Consider the following 21,764-nt stretch of genomic DNA (forward strand, 5'->3'; position numbering starts at 1 on the left):
TGACCAGGGTGAGAATTGAACCCACGACCTTCGGGTTAGATCATCGCTGCTCTACCGATTGAGCTACAAGGTCAGACGGGAGCAGGCCGTGGGAACTGAAGATGTTAAAGTCACGGCAATGAACATGTACAAGTACAAGGAAGGATTACGTTTTTGCAAACGTTGGCCGTGTAACACTTATATTTGAACAGACTTAACTGATTAGAGTGTAATTTGAACTGCTAGGTTTGTACCCCATATGAACCATGTGAGCGTTAGCCCTACTAATGGAATGGGCCCATTCACATGGTTCATATGGGGTAGAAACCTAGCAATACATATTTTAAAAAAGCCCTTGAGTACTCTTACTCCGTGTCAGAATATTGTCACGTACACAGAAATACTCCGTTGCAACATCGACTGGGCTAGAGAAAGTAATAATAGAGATTTATCACAAAATTGTACTTTAATCCACAAATTTAAAAAGGAAAAGGAAAGAAAATCAGCATCTCCCACTGAAGTCCTTCAAATTTCTTGATTTCTATACATAAAGCTGGTGACCCGCGAAGGATTTCATAAACTACTTTCGTGTCTTACCTCTGATAAATACAACATACAAACGTTTTGCGATTTCAACTAAAACCTTCAGTGAGCTGTTGATGGTGGTTTTGAGAAGCCAAAAAATATCCAGTTTAACGCTATGGTTGATAATTATGGCGCGAAACATTTTTTCCACCATTCTCATGTCGGACTTCAGTTCATGTCGGCAGCCCATCGCTATTTCGTTGCTCTGTGCCTTTTTCACAGTGTTTTGTATTCAGTCCGCACTTTATACCCGGTCCGCAGTCCGGGTCCGCAGTCCTTGCTTTATACTGACCGTTCTAAATTTGACCCAAGCCGGGCTGGCTCAGCAAACCCGACCAGCCCGGCTCATGTAATCGGCCCCTAGAGGGCCGATTACATGAGGTTTGCCGGGATGTCTTTCAGCCCGGTATTACATGGAGTCTTACATGAGGTGAGCCAGCCCGGGTTGGACTAAATTTAGAATATGTCATGTGAAAAAAGATAACAACAAAAACAAGAAGTGGAGAGACGTTTGTCTTGTTAAATTGTTATTTAATATTCACCATTCTACAGTTTTGGTTTGCTGTCTTATTTATCCTTCATTTAAACATGAGAAAACGATTATTCCATGGGCCATTCTGCTCTAAAGTAGAGTAATGTGGTTAGAAATTGCAGGCCCGGCTAACCGAGCTGTCCCTGTGAACGCGATTACATGAAAAAATCTCAGCCCGGTTAGCCGGGATCGCCGGGCTGAGATTTTTCCATGTAATCTCAAACTTGATTTTTGGTGTTTTTCTGTGACGTGCCGGGATCTCGGCTAAACGAACCAGCCTGCCTAACCGGTCCAGCCCGGCTCATGTAATCGGCCCCTTAGATCTGCTTAGGACTAGCTCTTCAAAAATAACATTTGAATTAACCTTAATTGTACGTTTTTTCGAGTGGGTCTTCGTTTTCGAGGTCTTCTTAATCGAGGTCTTCGGTCTTCGTTTTCGAAACTACCTTCTTTCCACGGTACCTTGAAATACCAAGGAAGAAAACTCGCTTATTATATTAGCATCACTAATTATTATTATCAGTGAATAACTGTTGTGAAAGTGACTGAAATTTGTTTGAAAATGTTGTTACTGAGACTGCGTTTTTGCTTTCTGAAGTTGCGTCTAGCAGTTTGTGGCCGAGTCTGTCTCCCTGTTTCTGATTTCGCTAATTGTGTCTAACAAATCGTCGCCCCTGTTTATGATTTGTGCTTGAAAAATCGATTTCTGACCCAGGAAATATGATTTTCTATCAGATACTCTAATCTTTGATTTTCAAAGTAGAAGGAATCACTGTAAATATTCGAAAATTAGGGGATATTTACATGAGACCGGTATGAACTCAGAGCGGTATGGGAATTTATCGTCTCGGTCCAGCAACCGACACGAAGTCAGACCGGTCTAAGTTCATTGTAAGGCCGGTCTCATGTAACCGCATAAAAACAAATGTATGCAGGCCGATACGGGGGAAAGCTATTCTTAGAGTTATTTTCATGGAGTTATGTCGTAGAGTTAGAGTTAAGTTTCCAAAATCCTGAATTCCAAAATCTTGAATTCAGGATTTTGGCAGTCGTTAACTCTAACTCTAAGTCATAACTCTACTGAAATAACTCTATTGATAGTTAACTCGCCGATACGAACTCATGCTGGTCTGCGTTCGTCCCGGTCTCATGGAAATACCCCCTTATTACTCACCTTCAATCGCTTTTCTGAACCTTCGATATCGATGCTCCTTGTGACTTTCGGTGACTTGGTATTCTGCCTCGTGACTCAAGTTCCCCAGAACACCTCGCGAACTCGGTGAACTATACCGATACCACCTTGTGTGCCCTGGAAAGCAATACCGATACCACCTTGCACGCTCAGTTGAGCAAATCGAGGATGCTTTCTTCTTTTCAATATCTACCACATATTAATTTGCATATTGTCCCTAGTCACGCGGGGGCTTTCTACGTAGTTTGCTATTATTATTATTTGTTATTTTTTTTGTTATTTATTTATTTGTTTGAGCAGGTTGAAGTTTTGGCAACTATTCAGCTGATGTGGACTTGCTATACCCACCCACCCATATACACACAAAGGACAGCCACAACACCGGGAGCTTCATCCCCTACTCTTCTCGAATAGTGTGTGGGTTCTTTAACGTCCCACAGGGAACTAATGAACGTGGAAGTTATTTGTGAGACGGGACCTCCGGCTTAACCTCCTTATCCGAGAAGACTTGAAAGTCTAACCATATGAGGATGTAATTACAAAGGCAGCACTTTCTCCTCAGTTATTTGAAGACCCTGAGTGGTGGTCCGGCCGGAGTCGAACTCACGACCTCTCGCATGGCAGCCCGGTGCTCAACCAACTGAGCCACCGGTGCGCGGTTCTTGCCTTTTAGGCCAAAACCCTGAAGGGGCAATAAAAACAGGCAATTGGTCAAATTGACCCGATAAGTACGATGATCTTCTTCTTATTAGTTATGATAAGATTATCTTATCATCTCACAACAACCTGTGATCAGGCGTTCTCAGAGAGGGCTTGAAAAGTATACCTTTATTGATTATGCTACGCTGGATGTAACAAAATATCAAATCCACTAATCAATAAAACAAGTCACAAAATTTACAATCAAGTTGCCAACAATTAGCATCAATTTGTTTGTTGACCAAATCGCATTCCTAGCAATTTACCTCACCTCTCTTGTTGTACAATTCATATAAAGGACCGCGTCTCGAAATGTCAAGCTCTATGTTTTGAGACGCTTGTTTTATAAGTCAAGAAGAGAGAGGACAGCTTTTGGTCAATTCTATTTTCGAAGGTGACTGCACGTGTAATGGCGGGCAACCCGTTTATTGTCCCAATAGGGAGTTTAAGAAATGACGACTGCTACGGCAACGACAACGCCAAAAAGCAGTAATATCACCTGTTTATATGAGGCGAGCCAGCCCGGTTAGGCCCGCTTTGCCGAGATCTCGGGTAATGCCTGTTTTATGTAGTAAAATTTCGGTTCGTTTATATCAGAAGGTGGGCTGGCCCACTTGCAGAGATCCCAGTCTGAGGTATTGAGATCTCGGCAAGCCAGACTGAAAAATTCTCATAGAAACGGTCCAGCCCGGTTTGCTGGCTGACGTGTCGGTTGCCTTGAAAACGTAGCCATATTTGAATAATCACAGGATTATTTTTCATCTGTTGTTTTAAGATGCCATTCCGTACTTGCTAGAGCTAAAAGGAACCTTCGTTTCCAACCAAAACAAGAAAATTCACCAGTCACCCTATGCGTGACTTTGCAAGACGCGTAAACGAATTCCTAAAATTCATCCCGGTTAACCTGGCTGGAATCGTCCATATAAACACTTCAACCCAGTTTACCGGGCCTGGGACCCGTTTCTCAAAAGTCCCGAAAACTTTTCGGGCCCGAAAAGGCATCTGTAAAGTTGCCAACTGCTTGTTTTAGAAAGCCGATCTTTTAACATGTTTTCAAGGTAACGAAAAGAAAAATAACTGTGAAGTTTGACGAATTAAATGCTCTCCGTTCTTGAGGTACAAAGGGAATTGTGACACCCGAAAATGGCCCGTAAAGTTTCGGGACTTTTGAGAAACGCACCCCTGGCCGGTTAGGCGGGCTAACTCGTTTAGCCGAGATCCCGGCACGTCTGAGAAAAACACCAAAAATCAAGTTTGAGATTACAAGGAAAAATAGAAACGACCGCCGGAAATACGTATGCGTTCGTAGGGTAGGTTAGCCGAGATCCCGGCACTTACGATGCCACTTACGATGCCGGGATCCCGGCTAACCGGGCATGTAATCGCGTTCACAGGGACAGCCCGGTTAGCCGGGCCTGCGATTTCTAACCACATTACTTCACTTTAGAGCAGAATGGCCCATGAAATAGCACACATTTTTGTACATTTCTCTCCCGTACTCATCAAAACAACAACGTAAAATGACCAGTTTTCGGGTTTTGATGACAACATGGACAAAAAAAAAAAAACAAAACAGTGAATCTGAACTGGGTGAAGTGATAGCGACATGAGAGGAGCGAATATTCCTTCTTGGGCTGATTGAATGATTCGCCTGTAGACCAAGATCCTCGATACTATAGACCCTTTGCATAAATGGCGCCCAAATTTGAATAAAAATACTTGATACATCCTTAGCCTCACATTCATGAGAAAAATCCTTTGTCTTGAAACATAAACACGAGGCTAAGGATGTATCAAGTATTGTTATTCAAATTTGGGCGCCATTTATGCAAAGGGTATATCCCATTTTCTCGCTCAGATTTACCCGCGTTTAATCATTTTGCCACAGGTGTTCAGTCCCCCTCGAAAAGAGAATTGATCAAAAGCTGTCCTCTCTCTTCTTGATTTATAAAACAAGCATCTTAACTTGCAAAACATAGAGCTTGACATTCGAGGCGCGGTTCTTGAATATATGAATTGTACAATAAGAGAGGTAACATAAATTGCCAGGAATGTGATTTGGTCAACAAACAAATTGATGCTAATTGTTGGCAACTCGATTGTAAATTATGTGACTTGTTTTATTTATTAGCAGACTTGATAGCGGAGCTCCGTTCGGCGAGCGCGCGCGGACCACCATTGTTAAGAAAATATGGTAACCCATCGATGCGAGAAATCTTGGTTTTATAGCCATGACGTCATCGAACGTCCGTCCGTACGTACGTCTGTACGTCCACCCGTCCTTGTATGACAATATGACCAGTATCATGCTAGTTTACAGAATACATCTTTGATATTGGACATCCATGTTTTGATCAATCGACACCTGTCAAAACAAGGTATCCCGTTGACCAGTGTCACGTGACCATATCACGGGCTCAAGCTTAGAGCTCATCGAGGTCGCCTGGTTTTTTTTAAGTTGATCGCTGACCAGGTACTGGTTTTTCGATTGGATTGCAGGCTCAACCCAGGTTAACTCACCGAAACATAAACGAGGCTACATTTTTCGAGCGCTTTCTGTGGCTCGACGCGGCTACTAGGCCTTTCCCGATTGCGCTCGCAAAATCCTAAAAAAGAGCTGGCAAAAATGGCCAAAAAGTGCTCAAAAAGTGCTAAAAGTTGTGAACTGTTAACTCTAAGCTTTCCTTTTACCACGGCAAAGTGTTTGTTTGGGTACTCTTTGAGACGATCCCATGTACTCACATTGGTGGTTTTGACGCTTGCTCTTTGCTTGTTCTTCCCTTTGTTTATCGGAACTTTTCGCTTTCGTGCTATCGAAGCACTTTCCGGAGCACTTACGGATGCTCCAGCATTTACTGTCATTGTAATTGGATCAATGACTTCTTCGTCTTCAGTGCTATTGTTTTCCGACTGATTTAGTGCTTCCATTTGTTCTCTTAAAAAACTAAAGCCGGTTACGAATTGTAAATAAATTTAGCAGTGCTAGTGTAAAGCGTAGACATCAGATGATTTAGAAATTTGAGATGACACACACATGATACATCAGCCAATCAGAAACTCCTGTTCTCACGCTCAGTAAGGATAAGTCCACGTGCCTTTCCATGACAACGATCTTTTATTCTTGACAACATCATTAGTTATTCAAATTTATGACCTGCAACACGATTCTCGTTGCGAGCGACACACAGTTTTTGCTTTAAAATGTTTCAGAAGACATATGTTGCTCGAAATTTGCTCGAAATGTGACATATTGCTCAAATGTTGCTCAAAGTGCGAAAAAGTGCTTAAGGGTGCTCAAAATGTAAAATAGTGCTCCAAACTAAAAAAAGTGCTGAAAAGGTGCTCAGCGCAATCGGGAAAGGCCTAGGAAAGGCTACACGGCCATACTACATCAACTATAGCTCTTACACAGTCAACGCTTTTCGTGTTCAGGTGGAAAACGGTTTGGAAGATGTTTTCTTTCTGCATTAAATTTTTTTGTTGGTTTCAATCCAGTTTGACATATCATGATATCTGTGGTCCACACTGGTGGCTACGCAGTTATTCACGTCAAGCATCGGAGAGATATAAACCTAAAGCTAAGTGTTTATTTTTAATTTGCTTAGAGCTGCTTTTTTCCCGGTATTGCAATTTTGGCATATCTTTAGAAGCTCTGATAAGGTTACATGATGCCTGCAGGACCTATGTCTAGACAAGAGATCAGAACAGAAACGAAAGGAGAGCGAAAGAGAACGACAATGGCAAAACAGAATACCAGAAATAGCTCATACTTAGTGGAAGAAGTTACTCCACAAATTCTTTCCTTGGGCACTAAAACCGTTTGTTATTTTTACGGATGCGTTATTTAAAGTGGATGCGTATTTTTAAAAGGTGGTTTAATCGAAAATCGAATTTTTATTGTCAACTGGAATTAAATAACAATTACCTGCACTCTTTTGGACATAAAGAAAAAGTTGATTTGTGTGTTTGTTTTGCTCTAAAATGCGAACGAACAAGTGCTTTTTTAAGGTTGTCCTAAAAGCCGGATCCGGAATCCGGAATCACAGGTCATTGTTTTACCAATACAGAGAGTAAAAGCTATAAAACATTCATAAAAGCTAACCTTAGGCCTAATTAGGCGTAAACAAACGTTTTTAGGCCAAAGGTTAGCTTTTATGAAGGTTTTATAGTTTTTACTCTCTGTATTGGTAAAACAATGACCTGTGATTCCGGATTCCGGATTCCGGATTCCGGATTCCAGCTTTTAGGACAACCCCTTTTTTAATCGGTTTGCCCAACTGGTTTTCGTTGTGCCCAGACAGTGACAAGAAAATCTTGCCCTCGTAAATTTAGGGGAAAGTCTCACTAGCTTGTGTTTTCAGAAGTTTGTTTAAAGCACCTCAACGTTATTTTAGAGTTGGAGCGGATCTTGTTTGAAGTTCGTCCTTCTTTTGCCGATTCTTGTTCCAAGCCAACCTGGCGTGTTTTAATCGGAAATACATCAAAATGTGAATGATCTCGTTTTCAGAGATAACGTGGAATAAAGTACATCAGTAAAACTCTTCTTTGACCTTGAACTAAAAATGTTTTTGTTTTGTTATGGCTTCTAATTTTAGCCTGATTCCTGTTCGCTGGCTATTGACACTGAGTTGACTCTGAAATAGCTTTTTCAGTCCTTTTCCATTCGCTCGCTGGGAGTGTGCTTGTGTTCTTTAAAAACTCAAGCGGTTCAAGAAAAATGTATTGCCAAACTAGTGAATTCCAAAGTAAATTTCACTCGAAAAACCGATATCGTACTCATCTCTTCGTGATAGCGTAAAATTTACCGTTGAATTCACTAGTTAGGCGATGAATTTTTCCATAGAAGAAAGCAAAGAAAATTATGTAATTACTAGGAGTTTCAGTGCGAAAGTAGTGCTGGCGTGGAAACTGGGAACAGTGACTGGTATTTTTTATAAACAGGTGCAACTTTTTGAAGCAAGAGGGTACCGGAAATGTGCGTGAAATAATATAAGAGGGAAGAAAGGTGTGCATACTTTAGCCTGTGTGGCAGGCGTTACTATTTTGGAAGCAAAGGGATAATTTCAAAACAATGGCATGTTAGTTCATTCTTTGAATTTAAGGGACCAGTCATTTATTCGAGGGGGGGAAGGCTGGTGCAAATGGGGGGGGGGGGGATCATGAAATTTTATGTAGCCAAAAAGGGGAGGGGCACAAAATATTTAAGCTGGGCTTTGGGGAGGGCCATACCATTTTTAGCAAACATTGCTGTTCACTTAAAATAAAAATAAAAAAACAAATAAAATATATTATTTAACAAACAAGTCGCTTGCACAGTAAGCATTTTAAACTTTAATAATAATCAACCTGAACAACCCAACAACCCTACATGTATGTCAACTGTTGCACAAAAGCGGTCTTTACATATAAAACGAAACATTTTATATCTAAACGTTCTTGAAGATTTTCTGCGAGAACCAACCAATTAACACATATTGAATGTTGAAAGAATATAAATTAATCCAGCTCACATTAACGATTATTTACCACGAGCTCAGTTAAAGAAAGCATATCACTCTTGTGAATGCTCACTGGAAGATCTTGACAGCATTTCAAAATTCGCACAGACGTTTTTTGTATCAAAAGAATGTGTGAAAACATATTTGGAGCACTTGAAATTGTTGGAGCTAAAGAGGGAAAAGAGAAAGAAAGAGAGACTGGAGAAGTCGTCTGTTAAAGCTAAAATGACTTACCAAGACTATGATTGGGTTGGCATGCTCAATGATGGGACTCTGAGTAAGCAAACAGGTGCTGTGTTGGACAATATACGTACAATACCATCATCTGAAGACTCATCCTTGGAAGGAAGATAAATTGATTGAAGTGCAGAGACTCATAATAAGCAATTTAACAAACTTGGCGATGCAACAGGAACAGTTTGATAGTGACAAAGAGTTGGTAGAAGCCACTCTTTCATCAGAGGATGAGGATCAAGATGAGGAGATGGACTTAGTATTAGCAGAAATTGGTTCTTCAAGCTCTGAGGAAGAGGAGGAAAGTGATGAGAACGATTTTAACAATTCCTCTCCTGTTGCTACCTGCACAAGATCAGGGAGGAGAGCAACACGCTTTCTCCTATGAACTGCACAAGGTAAAAGTTGATCTCTTTTAATAATCCCTGTCAATCTTTTAGCGTGGGGAGGGTCATAACTATTTTGGGTCATGCAAGGGGGAGGGTTACATTTTTTTCTGCAGAACATTGGGGGAGAGCATAAAAAAAATTCACCTGGGAAAAAGGAATTGCACCAGCCCTCCCCCCCTCTAATAAATGACAGGTCCCTAAACTTCTGTTCTTCTGAAATTTCTGGCCCCTTTTCAGCAAAAGAGTTACCCTTTGAGAAATGCTGAGCGTAGTTGACGACAATTTAAATTTATTGTCGTGCTTGAGAATCGAGTAGTCTCTTATTTTTCTTTGACCAGTAGTAGAGCGCGCGACTCGATTTATCAATTTTTGTGTAAAACTGGGTTAAATGTCTTGAACAGGGTATCAAAAATCGGAATTCTGTCTTAAAATGGGTAGGAAAATCAGCGATATTTGTCTTAAACAGGGTCAGGGTATGAGGGGCCGCGCCGCACCTCCCCACCCAGGGATATATCGAACACCCCCCCCCCCTCCGGGGGTCTACCCGAGTCCAGAACTGATTTTCTCTTCGCTCAACGGTTGAAGACGTTGAAGAACAACTTGAGTCGGTGGTCAAATCATGAAGAGGTTCAAAGACTGAACATGTACGGTTGAATGATGATCAATGATGACTCACTGGAAAAGAACTCGACTCGAAGACATGACACTAGAGACGGCGCGTCACCCACTACTTGTTCCGTCAAGTTTCATGAAAATTACATGCCGGGTAGCTTACATCATCCTTGACGAAAAGCAAACATTTCATAAAAGCTAACCATTCTTGAACAAGTGCGTAGGCTTAAACAGTGTATATCAGTGCTACAAACCCATAAATGGTCAATTTTGCGTGCATTGGAACGTTTTGCTCTTGGGTGACGCGCTGTCTCTAGTCGCTTCTGACTCCAAGGCGGTGAGACAGTAAGATTCCCTTCCACGTGCACGTGACGTCATCACGGGTAACACCCCAATCGACTGCGCATGCTTCCGATCTTACATCCCACAAATTTTGATGTTTTTCGCTTATATCAAGAATAGGCTGCTGCCTCGCTAAGGCTCGCCAGCAGTTATAGCAGCAACAGAAACATCAAAACGCGGACAATTCGAAACCCTTTATTTTCAACAACTCTACGGGCAGTAAGAATAAATAACCAGGGAGCTCCGCTTTCAAGCCTAAATCTATTCTTGGGTTGCACGTGACGTCATAAAAAAATAAAACACAAAGTTAAAGAGCCTTTTGAGTTTTTATCTTGATCAGCTACGAAAAGTTTTAAAAATATATCTGTTTTCCTGTTTTCAGCTCGGTACCGTGCTTCGTTTCGAAAATAGAGCAGTTTGAATTTCAGAGTTTTTCACAGTGCGTGACATATTGATGGCTTTCGAAAACATGCCAGTTGCATAAAAACATCGATTCCCCTCGTGTTTTTGTGGTCTGAGCAGCCAATATACTAGGAGAAGTGTCATACGAATGTTTGCTAGTTCATCATACAGCAGAAAGTGTTAAAGACAGCCAAACTAAATTCCAGATGTTTCTGCACGTTTCCGGCCGCCATGTTGGTGTACTTCAGCGGTACACCAACATGGCATCTCCATACTAAACTGTACAAATTTGAGTGGTATATTTTGCCGAATAACTCAAGTACGGAATATCGCACAGCCCTGAGACTTGGACTCCTTGTTTACTTATTCCTCTTCTATAACATTCCATTTCTTGACTCAATTTACTACCCGGTCTGATTATTTGTTTTCACTTGCGTGACATGCAACCCAAGCTATTATTTTGTCACATACGGCGTACCATAATTGAGCGTCGTTATGTATGCTGTATGGTGGAGACACGTGGCGTCACGTTATCTAAAGGACGCAGCGTGAAGTGTTGTGAGCGCCGTACTTTGTGCTTTAACTTTCTGAGCAGCATCGAAGAAAGGAGCTTAGATAGTGCGATCTAGAGTGAATATGGAGAATCAGGCAATACACAAAGGGAAGAAAGCATTAATCACGGGAATCACTGGGCAGGTGAACACAATATCTTTTTTGGGTTAATCAGGTTCAACGTGTGTTATAGATGCCGGTTAAATTGAACATTTTGGCTCGACGTTTAGGTCTAGGAAACCTCGGGGATTTTTGACCAATTTATTCAATAAAAACCTTTGTGCGGTCATTCGCGAAAACTACAGTTCATTGAACTTCAAGACAGAAGTAATGTTGGCTCGAGCTCAGTTTTTCGTTATGTCAGTTGATCTCAGGCTTTGAATCGGTGATCATATGTTTCTCCGGTCTCGTCTCGAAATAGTGACCTCCCACAAGAACTACATCAGGGAATTTGCCCTTATTGCACCTTATACACCTTATTAAATGCTTTAACATATAATATATTATTCCGAGCAGGACGCCGTTTTCTAGTAAATTGGCTTCTTCCTGCATGTATAATGACTGAGAATCATATCGATTGCTTATAAGGCAAGTGCGAATGACGAAAACAAGGCAGACCGGGCAGACGAAACCATTCCAATGTCCTTTATTTGATTGGAATCGCTATTTTTACAAATCCCATGGTACAGTTGAGTTCATACTGGGGGTAATTTGCATTGAAGTTCACTAAGTATGATACAGCCCCAAGAGGTTTTTATTCACCGGCATCGACGATATCCGGATCGGATCGCGGATCGTATCGCGGATTGGATCACGGACCGGATCACGGACCGGATCACGGATCGGATCAATGTTTTTGACTCTACTCGTTTGAATAAAAAGTTTTCTTATCCGGTTTCAGTTTCGCATTTTTTCTTGGTCTTCTTTCTGAGAAAAGTTAAACAATTTTATCGAGTGCAACCAGATACATTATTATTTCAGAACTAGAGTGATCAGCAAAAATCCTCTGTGATCGCTTTGATCATTTATTCAATATACTCTTGGAATTTAAATCGCTACTTAAGCGTATAAGAAACCAATATTAATGTGTGCGACATGGACTTCATGAATCGCACTTGTACACTACAGTGTTCATATCTAAAACAATCTTACCCCTCACCTCGTTTTTGGCCCCTTTTCTTGCGTGTGTGAAATAATATTGAATAAGGGAAGAGTATCAAGTGAGATGATCTTAAAAAAGAAATAATAACTACCGTAATTGATGTTGTCATGGAGTCAATTGAAGATACTTCCACAAATACTTTATTTGACTGTCAAAGAACTGCAACTGTAACTAACTTAAACAGACACCCTCTCGCGCCGGTCTTATATAACATCTGATAATTTACAACATGTTCTAGTTTTAATAGTGGAGGAACATTCTGGAAGGTTATGATGAAATACCCTATAAAAACTCATTAGAATGTTCTAGAGACAACAGAAGTTTCCAATCTGACTTAATATAAATGCTACTCTACTTTTCCACTAAGTTCAGGAAACTTCGTCACAATGTCCATGGCAACACTGTACGACACTCCTCGACACAGCCGGGCCTGTGCTCCATTATGTCATGCAGACTTTATTTTGGGTTTTGTCACCCAACATTTCTCAAATTTCATTCAACATATTTTAGTTTTTCACTTTTATTTTTTAATCATTATTTTATAAACAACTTGATTTTTTTTCTAGCATCCGTGATCCAATCATTGATCTCAGGTCTGGGTATTGTCGACACCGTTTATTCACTGATATTCAAGTTGAATGAAGTCAAGCATACATACAGTAATCTAGAAGTATATTTTTTGGTCACACCACAGGCATAAATGGATTATGAGTTACATTGTATTGTTGTAACATGTCAAGAACCTGTTGGGAAAAACTGGTTATTGGAGTGTCTGATTTTTCTCCCATGCTTTTAAAATGTTTCCCGCGGTTCTGTGACTTTTGAGAGAAGGAAACTCCAAAAATCTGCATATGCTGTTCCTCCTTTCATGAGCATTGCAAAATATTCCACATTTCAAACATGTTTTATTCTTAAATTAACTTGCTCTCTAAGCATGTTTTAGCTGTTACTGCCTTTTTGTTGGAAGAGATGGTGAAAAGTCTCAGAAATGCCTTTAACATTAAAGGGGCTAGGTCACGCTTTTTAGGTAATTTTGTTAGTTATGAGCTCTAAACGTCAAATTGGCAGAGCAAGAGTCTTTCATTTGCAAAGTCACAGCCACATAACAACTGAGAATGATTTTCCAGCTGTTTAAAGACATTTTGATATAAACTGATAAGGTGGGCCAACGTTTTTCAAATTTGCCCAAATGCAATCCATTTCAATCGTCCCCAGTTTTGTCCATCCTTGTCCCTTCTTAGCTTTCTTGTGTTTTGTTTGAATTCTTCTATAGTTTTGAGCCGTTATTTTGTTATTTCAGTTAATTCTATGACCATTTGATCAGTGCTGAAATTGCCTAAAATTGCGTGACCTAGCCCCTTTAAGAGGTTGGCTCTGAACTACAGAAATACAATGGTTGCTAAGGAAGCTTTTTAGTCATAGACTCCCACAAAAAGGTTACATGGATGATTCTTTGAAGTAACTTTTTCAATGGAAATCTGACATCACTTCAATCGGAAGGTCCATGAGCAACTAGTCCCAGTCCTCTGCCATTTGTTTCAGTGAAAAACATGTAAAAACTCTTGGGAAATGAATGGAAGATCGGTAGAGGCGGTTTATTTTCACCGGTTGGGAACTGTGCCAGCATTTTTTGTAAGCTGTAGCATAGAATTTCTATTTGGACAAAGAATGGAACTGATATTTTGAAAACTGTATCAAAGGAGGGGCTTATGACGTCATAATTTTTTGGAGAGAGAATTAAAAAAAAAACTCATTAAGTTTTTAGGCGTTTTCTGTTTTGGTCACATGATTTACTAAATATGGTTGTGAGTCGAAGCAGACAAAGGGACTCAAGAATTCTTGAGACTATGGGTACTTGAACGAGTCCATAGCAACGGTTTGGTAGTTAAGAGCCACCCCCTTAATGTGACACAATTGTGAAACAAACATACCATAGATTATGCACCAGGTATAATTTCTTTCCTATTTCTATGTAACTGCATTTGTACATGTTTTTCAGGATGGATCATACCTTGCTGAATTACTACTGTCCAAAGGTTATGAGGTATGTGAGCTTTCTGTCAGTTTAAAGGCCCACCTTCAACCGACAGGCTTTTCGACCATTTATTTTTGTTATGGAAATGGACATTGCTTATCGTAGCGATCTAATTGGATGAATTTCAGCTTGGCATTAGAATAGAGGGGCAACACATTAAAAAAGTCCCAGACCCAGTTTCGATCAACAACCAAGAGGAAATTCATGTGGGTTTGCTGAACCCCCTTTGTGCCAAAACAGAGCTTCTTTTCTTACAGAGGTGAAGTTGTAAATTATTTCCTGCTCAAGGAGTGCCCTTCTTACAAGTTGGTGGGCTTGTACAGGCAAGTGTAAGGTCTCTGGTAATTGCTGTGTTAGTCATGGGATGAATTTTGTCTGAATAAAACAACAACATTTTAGAGGACTGATGAAGTGGGGACAACTTGAACTTCTTTTCCTGAATGTTGGGGGTTAAGAAGTTAAGATCTTAACACAGTACATACCATGTGTCACTCTCATTTTTGTTGTTATTTGTTCTGCAGGTCCATGGTATCATCCGAAGATCCAGTTCCTTTAACACAGGCAGAATTTCTCATTTGTATGCTGATATCAAGACACACAAGATGGGAAGTTAGTTTACACCTTTGATTCAATTTAGAAGTGCCCATTACCTAAAGCAACCTCATGTTCTACCGGTATATTGTTTTTGACCTTTTGTCCTGAAAACTGGCTGGCTTTTTCTACCATATCACCTTTCTCATGGTTACACCATGCAGAATTGCCATCAATTATTATTGCACATTGTTTAAGTGTGTAGACCTTTACAGTGGTTTAGATCAGACAACATTTGGAAGAAAATATTATTACAAATGTCATGTTGGCTTGCAAAAAGTAATTGAATCGACAAGAAAACATACATTGACATGTACATGTACTTCTGTGATAGCCAAAGCTGGGATGGTATTGTTACTTACAGATCTATTTTTAGGTATTTTTAGGTAGTTTCTCAGTACTATTTACTCTTTAGTGGACTGATGTCCAACTCAAGCGGCACAAAAAAAAACATCCCTGTAGCTCACTAATTCTTGGGTTGGCAATTGTGTTTATGGCAAGTGAGTCAGTCTTTGCGAGCAATTGGGATGCTCCTGCATATTCAGTCAGTGCTTGTTCTATGGACTCATGTGACCTATCCTTACCCCTAATAGTGAGTCTGTAGACAGGAATGATGAAAATCGCTGTTTCTAAGTTATGAAGTGTCACTGATAAGTGTTTCTGCTTTATGTCCTAATTTGGAATAATTTTTATTTGTATACTGTTCAAGTCAAAACTAAAGCTACACTGTAAACAGTCATTTAAAAACTTCAGACAAAATATGCTCAAAGACAATGCCATCTTGAATACACTGCACAAAACCTTTATTTTACTAATCGCGCGGCCATGGATGACCAGACCCAAACTTCCACTCAGCCAAATAGTCAGTGGCACTTCAAATCACGCAACTTTGTATGATGTTTACAGTATTTGCCAAAAGTTGTTAAAAGCGTTAATGTTCTTAAAATTTTATGAATATTCTACTCTTTATTGAGTGCAAAATGTATTGCCTTTTTGTGCTATTGAAGCACTTGATTTGAAGCGAGTATTGAAAACATTTATAAAAAGCCATTACGTCATTCATGGAATGTGTTGATGTTGCAACTTTCTCTTGGGCGGCATGTTGAATAAGATCGTGCCTGTTTTGAACTTTTATTTTGCCAGGAGCGACAGTCATTGACCAAACTGTAATTTTCCCAGTAGTTTTCGTTTTCTTAGACAAGAGAAGTAAATTGTCATGCTGTTTTATTGAAGTGAGTTCAGAAATCGGGTGGGGGAGGGAGGGGGGAAATAACTATTTGCAAGCCAAGCAAAGAACATGTCAGGACGTCCAAGGATTACGTCATTGGTAGGGAAATAACTCCTGTACTAAAGATAGCCGTGGATAACGTAATTCTTGAATTATTTGACTCATGTGACTACTTTGCTAACCCTTTACTCCTTAAAAAAAAAACCAATTAAATTTAATAGTGATTTTTAAGAAAGAAATCTGTAAGTTGTGAATATTGTTATTATCGTATCATTTGTACACCATACATATCCCGAAGACAGTTCCAGATTAATTAAGACCATTACGTCATCGGAGATTTTACAACGGCTATGACTGATGGTGCAATCGGAGATTTCCCACTGGCTATAAGTGATGGTGCAATAAGTTCATGTGTAATCGTTGTTATCAGTTGTGCTGCAGATTGATCAGGTGATTTTGTGACTATAGTCATCAGTGAATCATCAAGGACTGCTTTGGAATGTGCACTACGTTGCGACTATAGTGCTAAGAAAACAGATAAATTTTCAAAGCACAGTTATAAGTTAGATCTAAAAGATCTTCTTGTTTTATTTTTGAAATATCAGGAAGTTAAATAGATAACAAACAAATCCTTCACGTAATGGTGCAAGGAACATGCTGTCTGTAACAAACCTTGGGACAACAACTGAAAAGAAGCATTGCAATTCCACAAAGTTCTACATATTTAGCATTTAAATGTGTACATTTCTCTGTAGTTGCAAATGGAAATTTTGCTTGGTGTCCACATAAAGACAAGAATGACATGGCTGAGCAAAATAAATTCATTTTGAATTTAAACAAGTAACATCATTTTTGTTTACAGACATGATACTCCACTATGGTGACCTCACTGACAGCACCAATCTCGTAAAAATCATAACGGAGGTTAGCTGACAAATTTATGTTCCTGGATTATGTTCACGGGCTCAACAAACTTGATTATAACTTTGTGCCTACAAGTAAAGCAAAACTCTCTTTTTCATGGATAATGTTTTTTTACATTTAGGTTCGGCCAGAGGAGATTTACAATTTAGGCGCACAGAGCCATGTTAAGGTAACTTGGAAAAACTAAAGTAATGTGTGATAATTAGGGCATGCTTGGAAGTTGTAAACGTTGATTTTGGGTTTTCAACTATTTTGGAAATAGCTTTCAAATAGAAACACACAATTTTAAATTTACAAAACATGTTTCAGATGATCAACATCCATCGTCAGTTGTGAATACAAGTGAACCGCTAGTCGGTGTTATATACAGATGGCTAATAAAATGCATGAGTACTGATTAAATAACAACGTGAATGTGAGGTAATAGAAAATACAATGATGAGAAGACAATGGGTATTGGATGAGGAAAATTACAATGAAAGTGTTAAATTGACATGATTAACTTGCTTGTTTAATGAGGGTTTTTCCCAACCTACATGTATGTGTAAGGCCTCCTTGATTTTTAGTTGAAAAGGCGTGGAGGCGGTGTCAAGGATTGAAAATTATCACGATCCCGTGTTGTTTACAAATTTTCTTGCGCAGGCTGTAGTGCCTGTTATGTCGGCGAAACAAACCGACATCTTGCTACATGTGTTCGTGAACATTTAACATCTGATAAGAACTCGCATATCTTTCAGCACATTAATGGGTCAGAAACATGCAGATCTTTATGCTCAGAGGAGTGCTTTTCAATCCTTGACACCGCCTCCACGCCTTTTCAACTAAAAATCAAGGAGGCCTTACACATAGGTTGGGAAAAACCCTCATTAAACAAGCAAGTTAATCATGTCAATTTAACACTTTCATTATCTTCTCATCATTGTATTTTCTATTACCTCACATTCACGTTGTTATTTAATCAGTACTCATGCATTTTATTAGCCATCTGTATATATATAACACCGACTAGCGGTTCACTTGTATTCACAACTGACGATGGATGTCGATCATCCGAAACATGTTTTGTAAATTTAAAATTGTGTTTCTATTTGAGAGCTATTTTGGAAACAATTGGCCTCTACATTAGTACAGTACATGTATGACTCTACATTAGCACATGTATTTCTCATACCAAGAGCTTCATCTTAAAGTCCCTATAATGCTTATTTTTTCCCCGTATTTTTAACTTTTGGTTTAACCCATTGACATTGTAGTACTTACCTTCTTACTTGTACTTACTTAGGCCCATTGCTCCAGGTGGAGCATAGGCCATCGACAACCCTTGCCAGTGAACTTGAACTGGGGCTTTTCGTTCAGCTTCTTTCCAGTTGCATCCTATCAGCTTCAGTTCCGCATCAGTGTCCCGTGGCCAGCTGTTTCTGGGGCGTTCCCTCTTCTTCTTCCCCTGGGGATTCCACCTCAAAGCTTGCTGGGTGATGTTGCTTGGCGCATTCCGCAGGGTGTGACCAATCCAGCCCCGTTTCCTTCTCAAGATTTGTTCGCTTATTGGTTGTTCCCCACGCTCCCAAAGCTCCTCATTGTGAGTTTTCTCAGGTCACCAAATGTTAAAGATGCGTCTCAGGCAACAATTTATGAAGGTCTGGATCTTCTGGTTGGAGTGCCTGTCTTGTCTGCCTCCACGTCTCAGATCCGTAGAGGAGAACTGATTTTACAGGAGTGTAGTACTGGCTCAGCCAAAATTTTATGTGTATAAATCAGACACCTGCTAAAACACTTGGATGCACTATGAGGGAAACTTTTATGAAGTACTAAACTCCAGACTGACATTATAGATATTAAACGGAAGGTCAAAAAATGGGGAAAAAATAAGCGTTGTAGAGACTTTAAAGAATGGGGTAATTTAGTCAACATACAAATATGTACCAACAGTTACTATTGTTTGGATTCAAACAAGGCAAGATGAAGCATCACGGCAGGCAAACATGAATTTTATTAAAACTTGCTTGCTTGCAGGTGCTTTAGAAATAACTAAAACAGTTACTATCAAGTTGTTCTCTGTTAAAACATGAGCCTAAGAGGTTTAGGTGATACTATATGTAGACCCTTAAGCCCTGGCTACATGTTCAAACATAGTTATAAAACATTTGTTGGATCAACAATGTTACAATATGTAGAATGCATGTTTGATGACGTTTGTTCAACATTTTTGTTGGAAGAATGTTTTGAAGCATGACTATTGTACAGTAGGCGTCCTTTCAACAATGTTGTATTGCAAAGACCAATCACAGTCAAGGGCCCAGTATCCAATCTGAGAACCATGAACAATCCAAAATGGTGGAGGTGGACTAAAGTGACCACATTCCAACAATGTTACAGTAATACCAGATGATTTTAATTGTCAATGGGAGCCAATTCAGGAGTGAATGGGTTAACAATCTTTACATCCCCCCCCCCCCCCCCCCCCTCTTTAACCCATTCACTCCTCAGGCATCCCAGAATACCCCCAGTTGATGAGTAAAATCATCTGGCATTAGACAGAGTAGAATATGTCAGTTAAGTCTTACTCCCAGGGGTCAATGGGTAAAGGGCTGAAGGGCTTTAGTCTAAGAGTATTGTAATACATGTAGATTCCAGATAATTCAGTAACCTTAAAAGTGGACACTCACCGGTATTGAAAGCAAAATCTCCTCCGTTTGCAATTTATCTTAGGTATCATTTGATTTAGCCGAATATACTGCAAATGTTGATGCTCTTGGCACACTAAGAATACTGGATGCAATTAAAACCTGTGGATTTGAGCACCAAATTAGATTCTATCAGGTAGGGTATCAGAATATCACACATTCTGTGTTTGTACAATGTAACAGGCTTTAATCACACGGGGTGGCCATCTTGAGTCTCGAGGGATTGAAAACTTTTGTTTTGCCTCATTGAAACTTGTTCCCAAACATTTCAACTCGAGGCTTGGGAATGTATTGTCTATGGCCACTAGCGGCCTGTCAAATCTCATATTTTGGCTGTAAGCCTTGAGTACAGTTTAGTTGTGTGCCTTGGGTATATGTTTGGAAATAAAAATCTTGTGTGCAAGTCAAACTCCAAGTCAAGCCTGTCTCTGCATGAAGAAAGGCAGTGGTTTTTTTCTCCATTTCTCAGAATTTACATTTAAGTGCAGAATATGGAAAATGTTGATGTCGTACAAACAAAAAAAAGGGCCTTGATGTTTCCCAAAATGGTGGTTTATGGCAAAGCTTGGGAAATTTGTACTTTGACTTTTTTGTCGGTACCTATAAAAAAAGGCTATGTTCAGAAAGCTAACCTTACTAATATCTGGTTGCAAACGATCCCATCCGACTCACTTGAGGAATCAACTGCTGATACATGTACATGTACAGACTGGAGTTAACTGTGGACATGAAATTAACTTGGCAAAGGTAGTTTCGGGACTGAAGGGTTATTACTGGTATTTCATTAGGCATCTACCAGTGAAATGTTTGGCAAGGTGCAGGAGATCCCTCAAACTGAGAAAACACCATTCTATCCCAGATCACCATATGGTAAGTTTTGATATTGATACTTAGAGACCCTAAAGGCTACACTGTACTCATTCACCCCTAAAACATCCCTCACTGATGAGTAAAAAAATAACTCGCTCTCTGCATTATACAGAGTAAAATCTCTAAAGGTCTCGCTCTCAGGAGGGAATGGTTTAGAAAGGGAAAGGTCTCGTTTGTTTAAATCTAGTGTGCCCATGGGTTACAGAAAAAATGAGATTTCAGTTGGTCATTTCACACTGCACAAATTTGCCAGAGACTGGCAAAGAGACATGACCAAAACCTATACACACTGTAGGACTCAGTCTAAGGTGCTTCAACATGCAATAATTTCTTTGGTGTTGAAAAGTTGTTATTTCAACTGGAGGATACAGGTCATTATAAGCCCTGTGAAGATCTCTTGTTTGTATGGGTTTCAAAAGCCCACCATTGAGTGCAATCATTTAGCAGAATTTCGTTCAAATCGCAAAGTCTTTCTTTGTTTGAAGACTATTCCACATTGTTAGCTTCACTTTCCTGTGCTCATACAGAACAGAGCTTCCAAAATTTTTGTTTCAGCTGATTTTTATTAAAGAAACGTAGATTTGAATGAAGTGCGGGCGAGTGGACGAAAGAGAGAAATTATCCTCGGACTGGAAGCACTTTCGTCTTTAGCCTCCACTTCATTCAAATATCTGCAGGTACGTTTCTTTCATTGAGTCCTTTCACAGGAAACACATGAGCCCAAAAAATTGACCTGCTACAAACTGTGTGGCTTCATACATGTAGCTCAGTTGGTTAGAGCATTGCACCGATGTCAGGGGGTCCCACCTGAATTTTGAGGTGTCTATTTGAGACAGGCCTGCTAACAAAATTGCCCAGATAAGCGGAACAATCATTTCTCTCTTTCATAATTTCTTATTCTTCAATGATTCATAGTTTTATAAACCATACCAGTAAAACTTCTTTTCTTTGAAAGGGACCTTGTGTTTCAGCTGTTGCGCTTATCGTGTATGCTAGTTATGGCTGAAAAATGGTGTGAAATGCAAACTGTGAACATGAAAAGAAAATGGAATTAGAGACTTTGAACCTCTTGCACTAGACAACTCCTGTAACAATAGCCTATAACAATGTGTCCACTTCAATGCATTATTACTCTTTCTAACAGGAGCTGCCAAAAGGTGTACGCTACTGGATTGTTGGGAACTACAGAGAAGCTTTACAACATGTTTACCTGCAATGGAATCTTATTTAACCATGAAAGTCCACGTAGAGGTA

At 39.8% G+C, this 21,764-nt stretch overlaps 1 protein-coding gene across 1 annotated transcript in view; it reads left to right on the forward strand.

Moving 5' to 3' along the window:
• The first annotated feature begins 10,977 nt into the window (after positions 1-10,977).
• Positions 10,978-21,764, forward strand: part of LOC137996298 (GDP-mannose 4,6 dehydratase-like) — a 34,469-nt gene continuing 23,682 nt past the window's right edge. Inside the window, 7 exon segments of the mRNA XM_068841706.1 lie at positions 10,978-11,160; positions 14,178-14,222; positions 14,735-14,822; positions 16,895-16,956; positions 17,078-17,125; positions 19,666-19,776; positions 20,429-20,510. Coding sequence (XP_068697807.1) covers positions 11,101-11,160; positions 14,178-14,222; positions 14,735-14,822; positions 16,895-16,956; positions 17,078-17,125; positions 19,666-19,776; positions 20,429-20,510 — 496 coding nt within the window. The 5' untranslated portion in view covers positions 10,978-11,100.

The sequence above is a fragment of the Montipora foliosa genome, chromosome 1 (assembly GCF_036669935.1).
Source record: "Montipora foliosa isolate CH-2021 chromosome 1, ASM3666993v2, whole genome shotgun sequence".
Lineage (NCBI taxonomy): Eukaryota > Metazoa > Cnidaria > Anthozoa > Scleractinia > Acroporidae > Montipora > Montipora foliosa.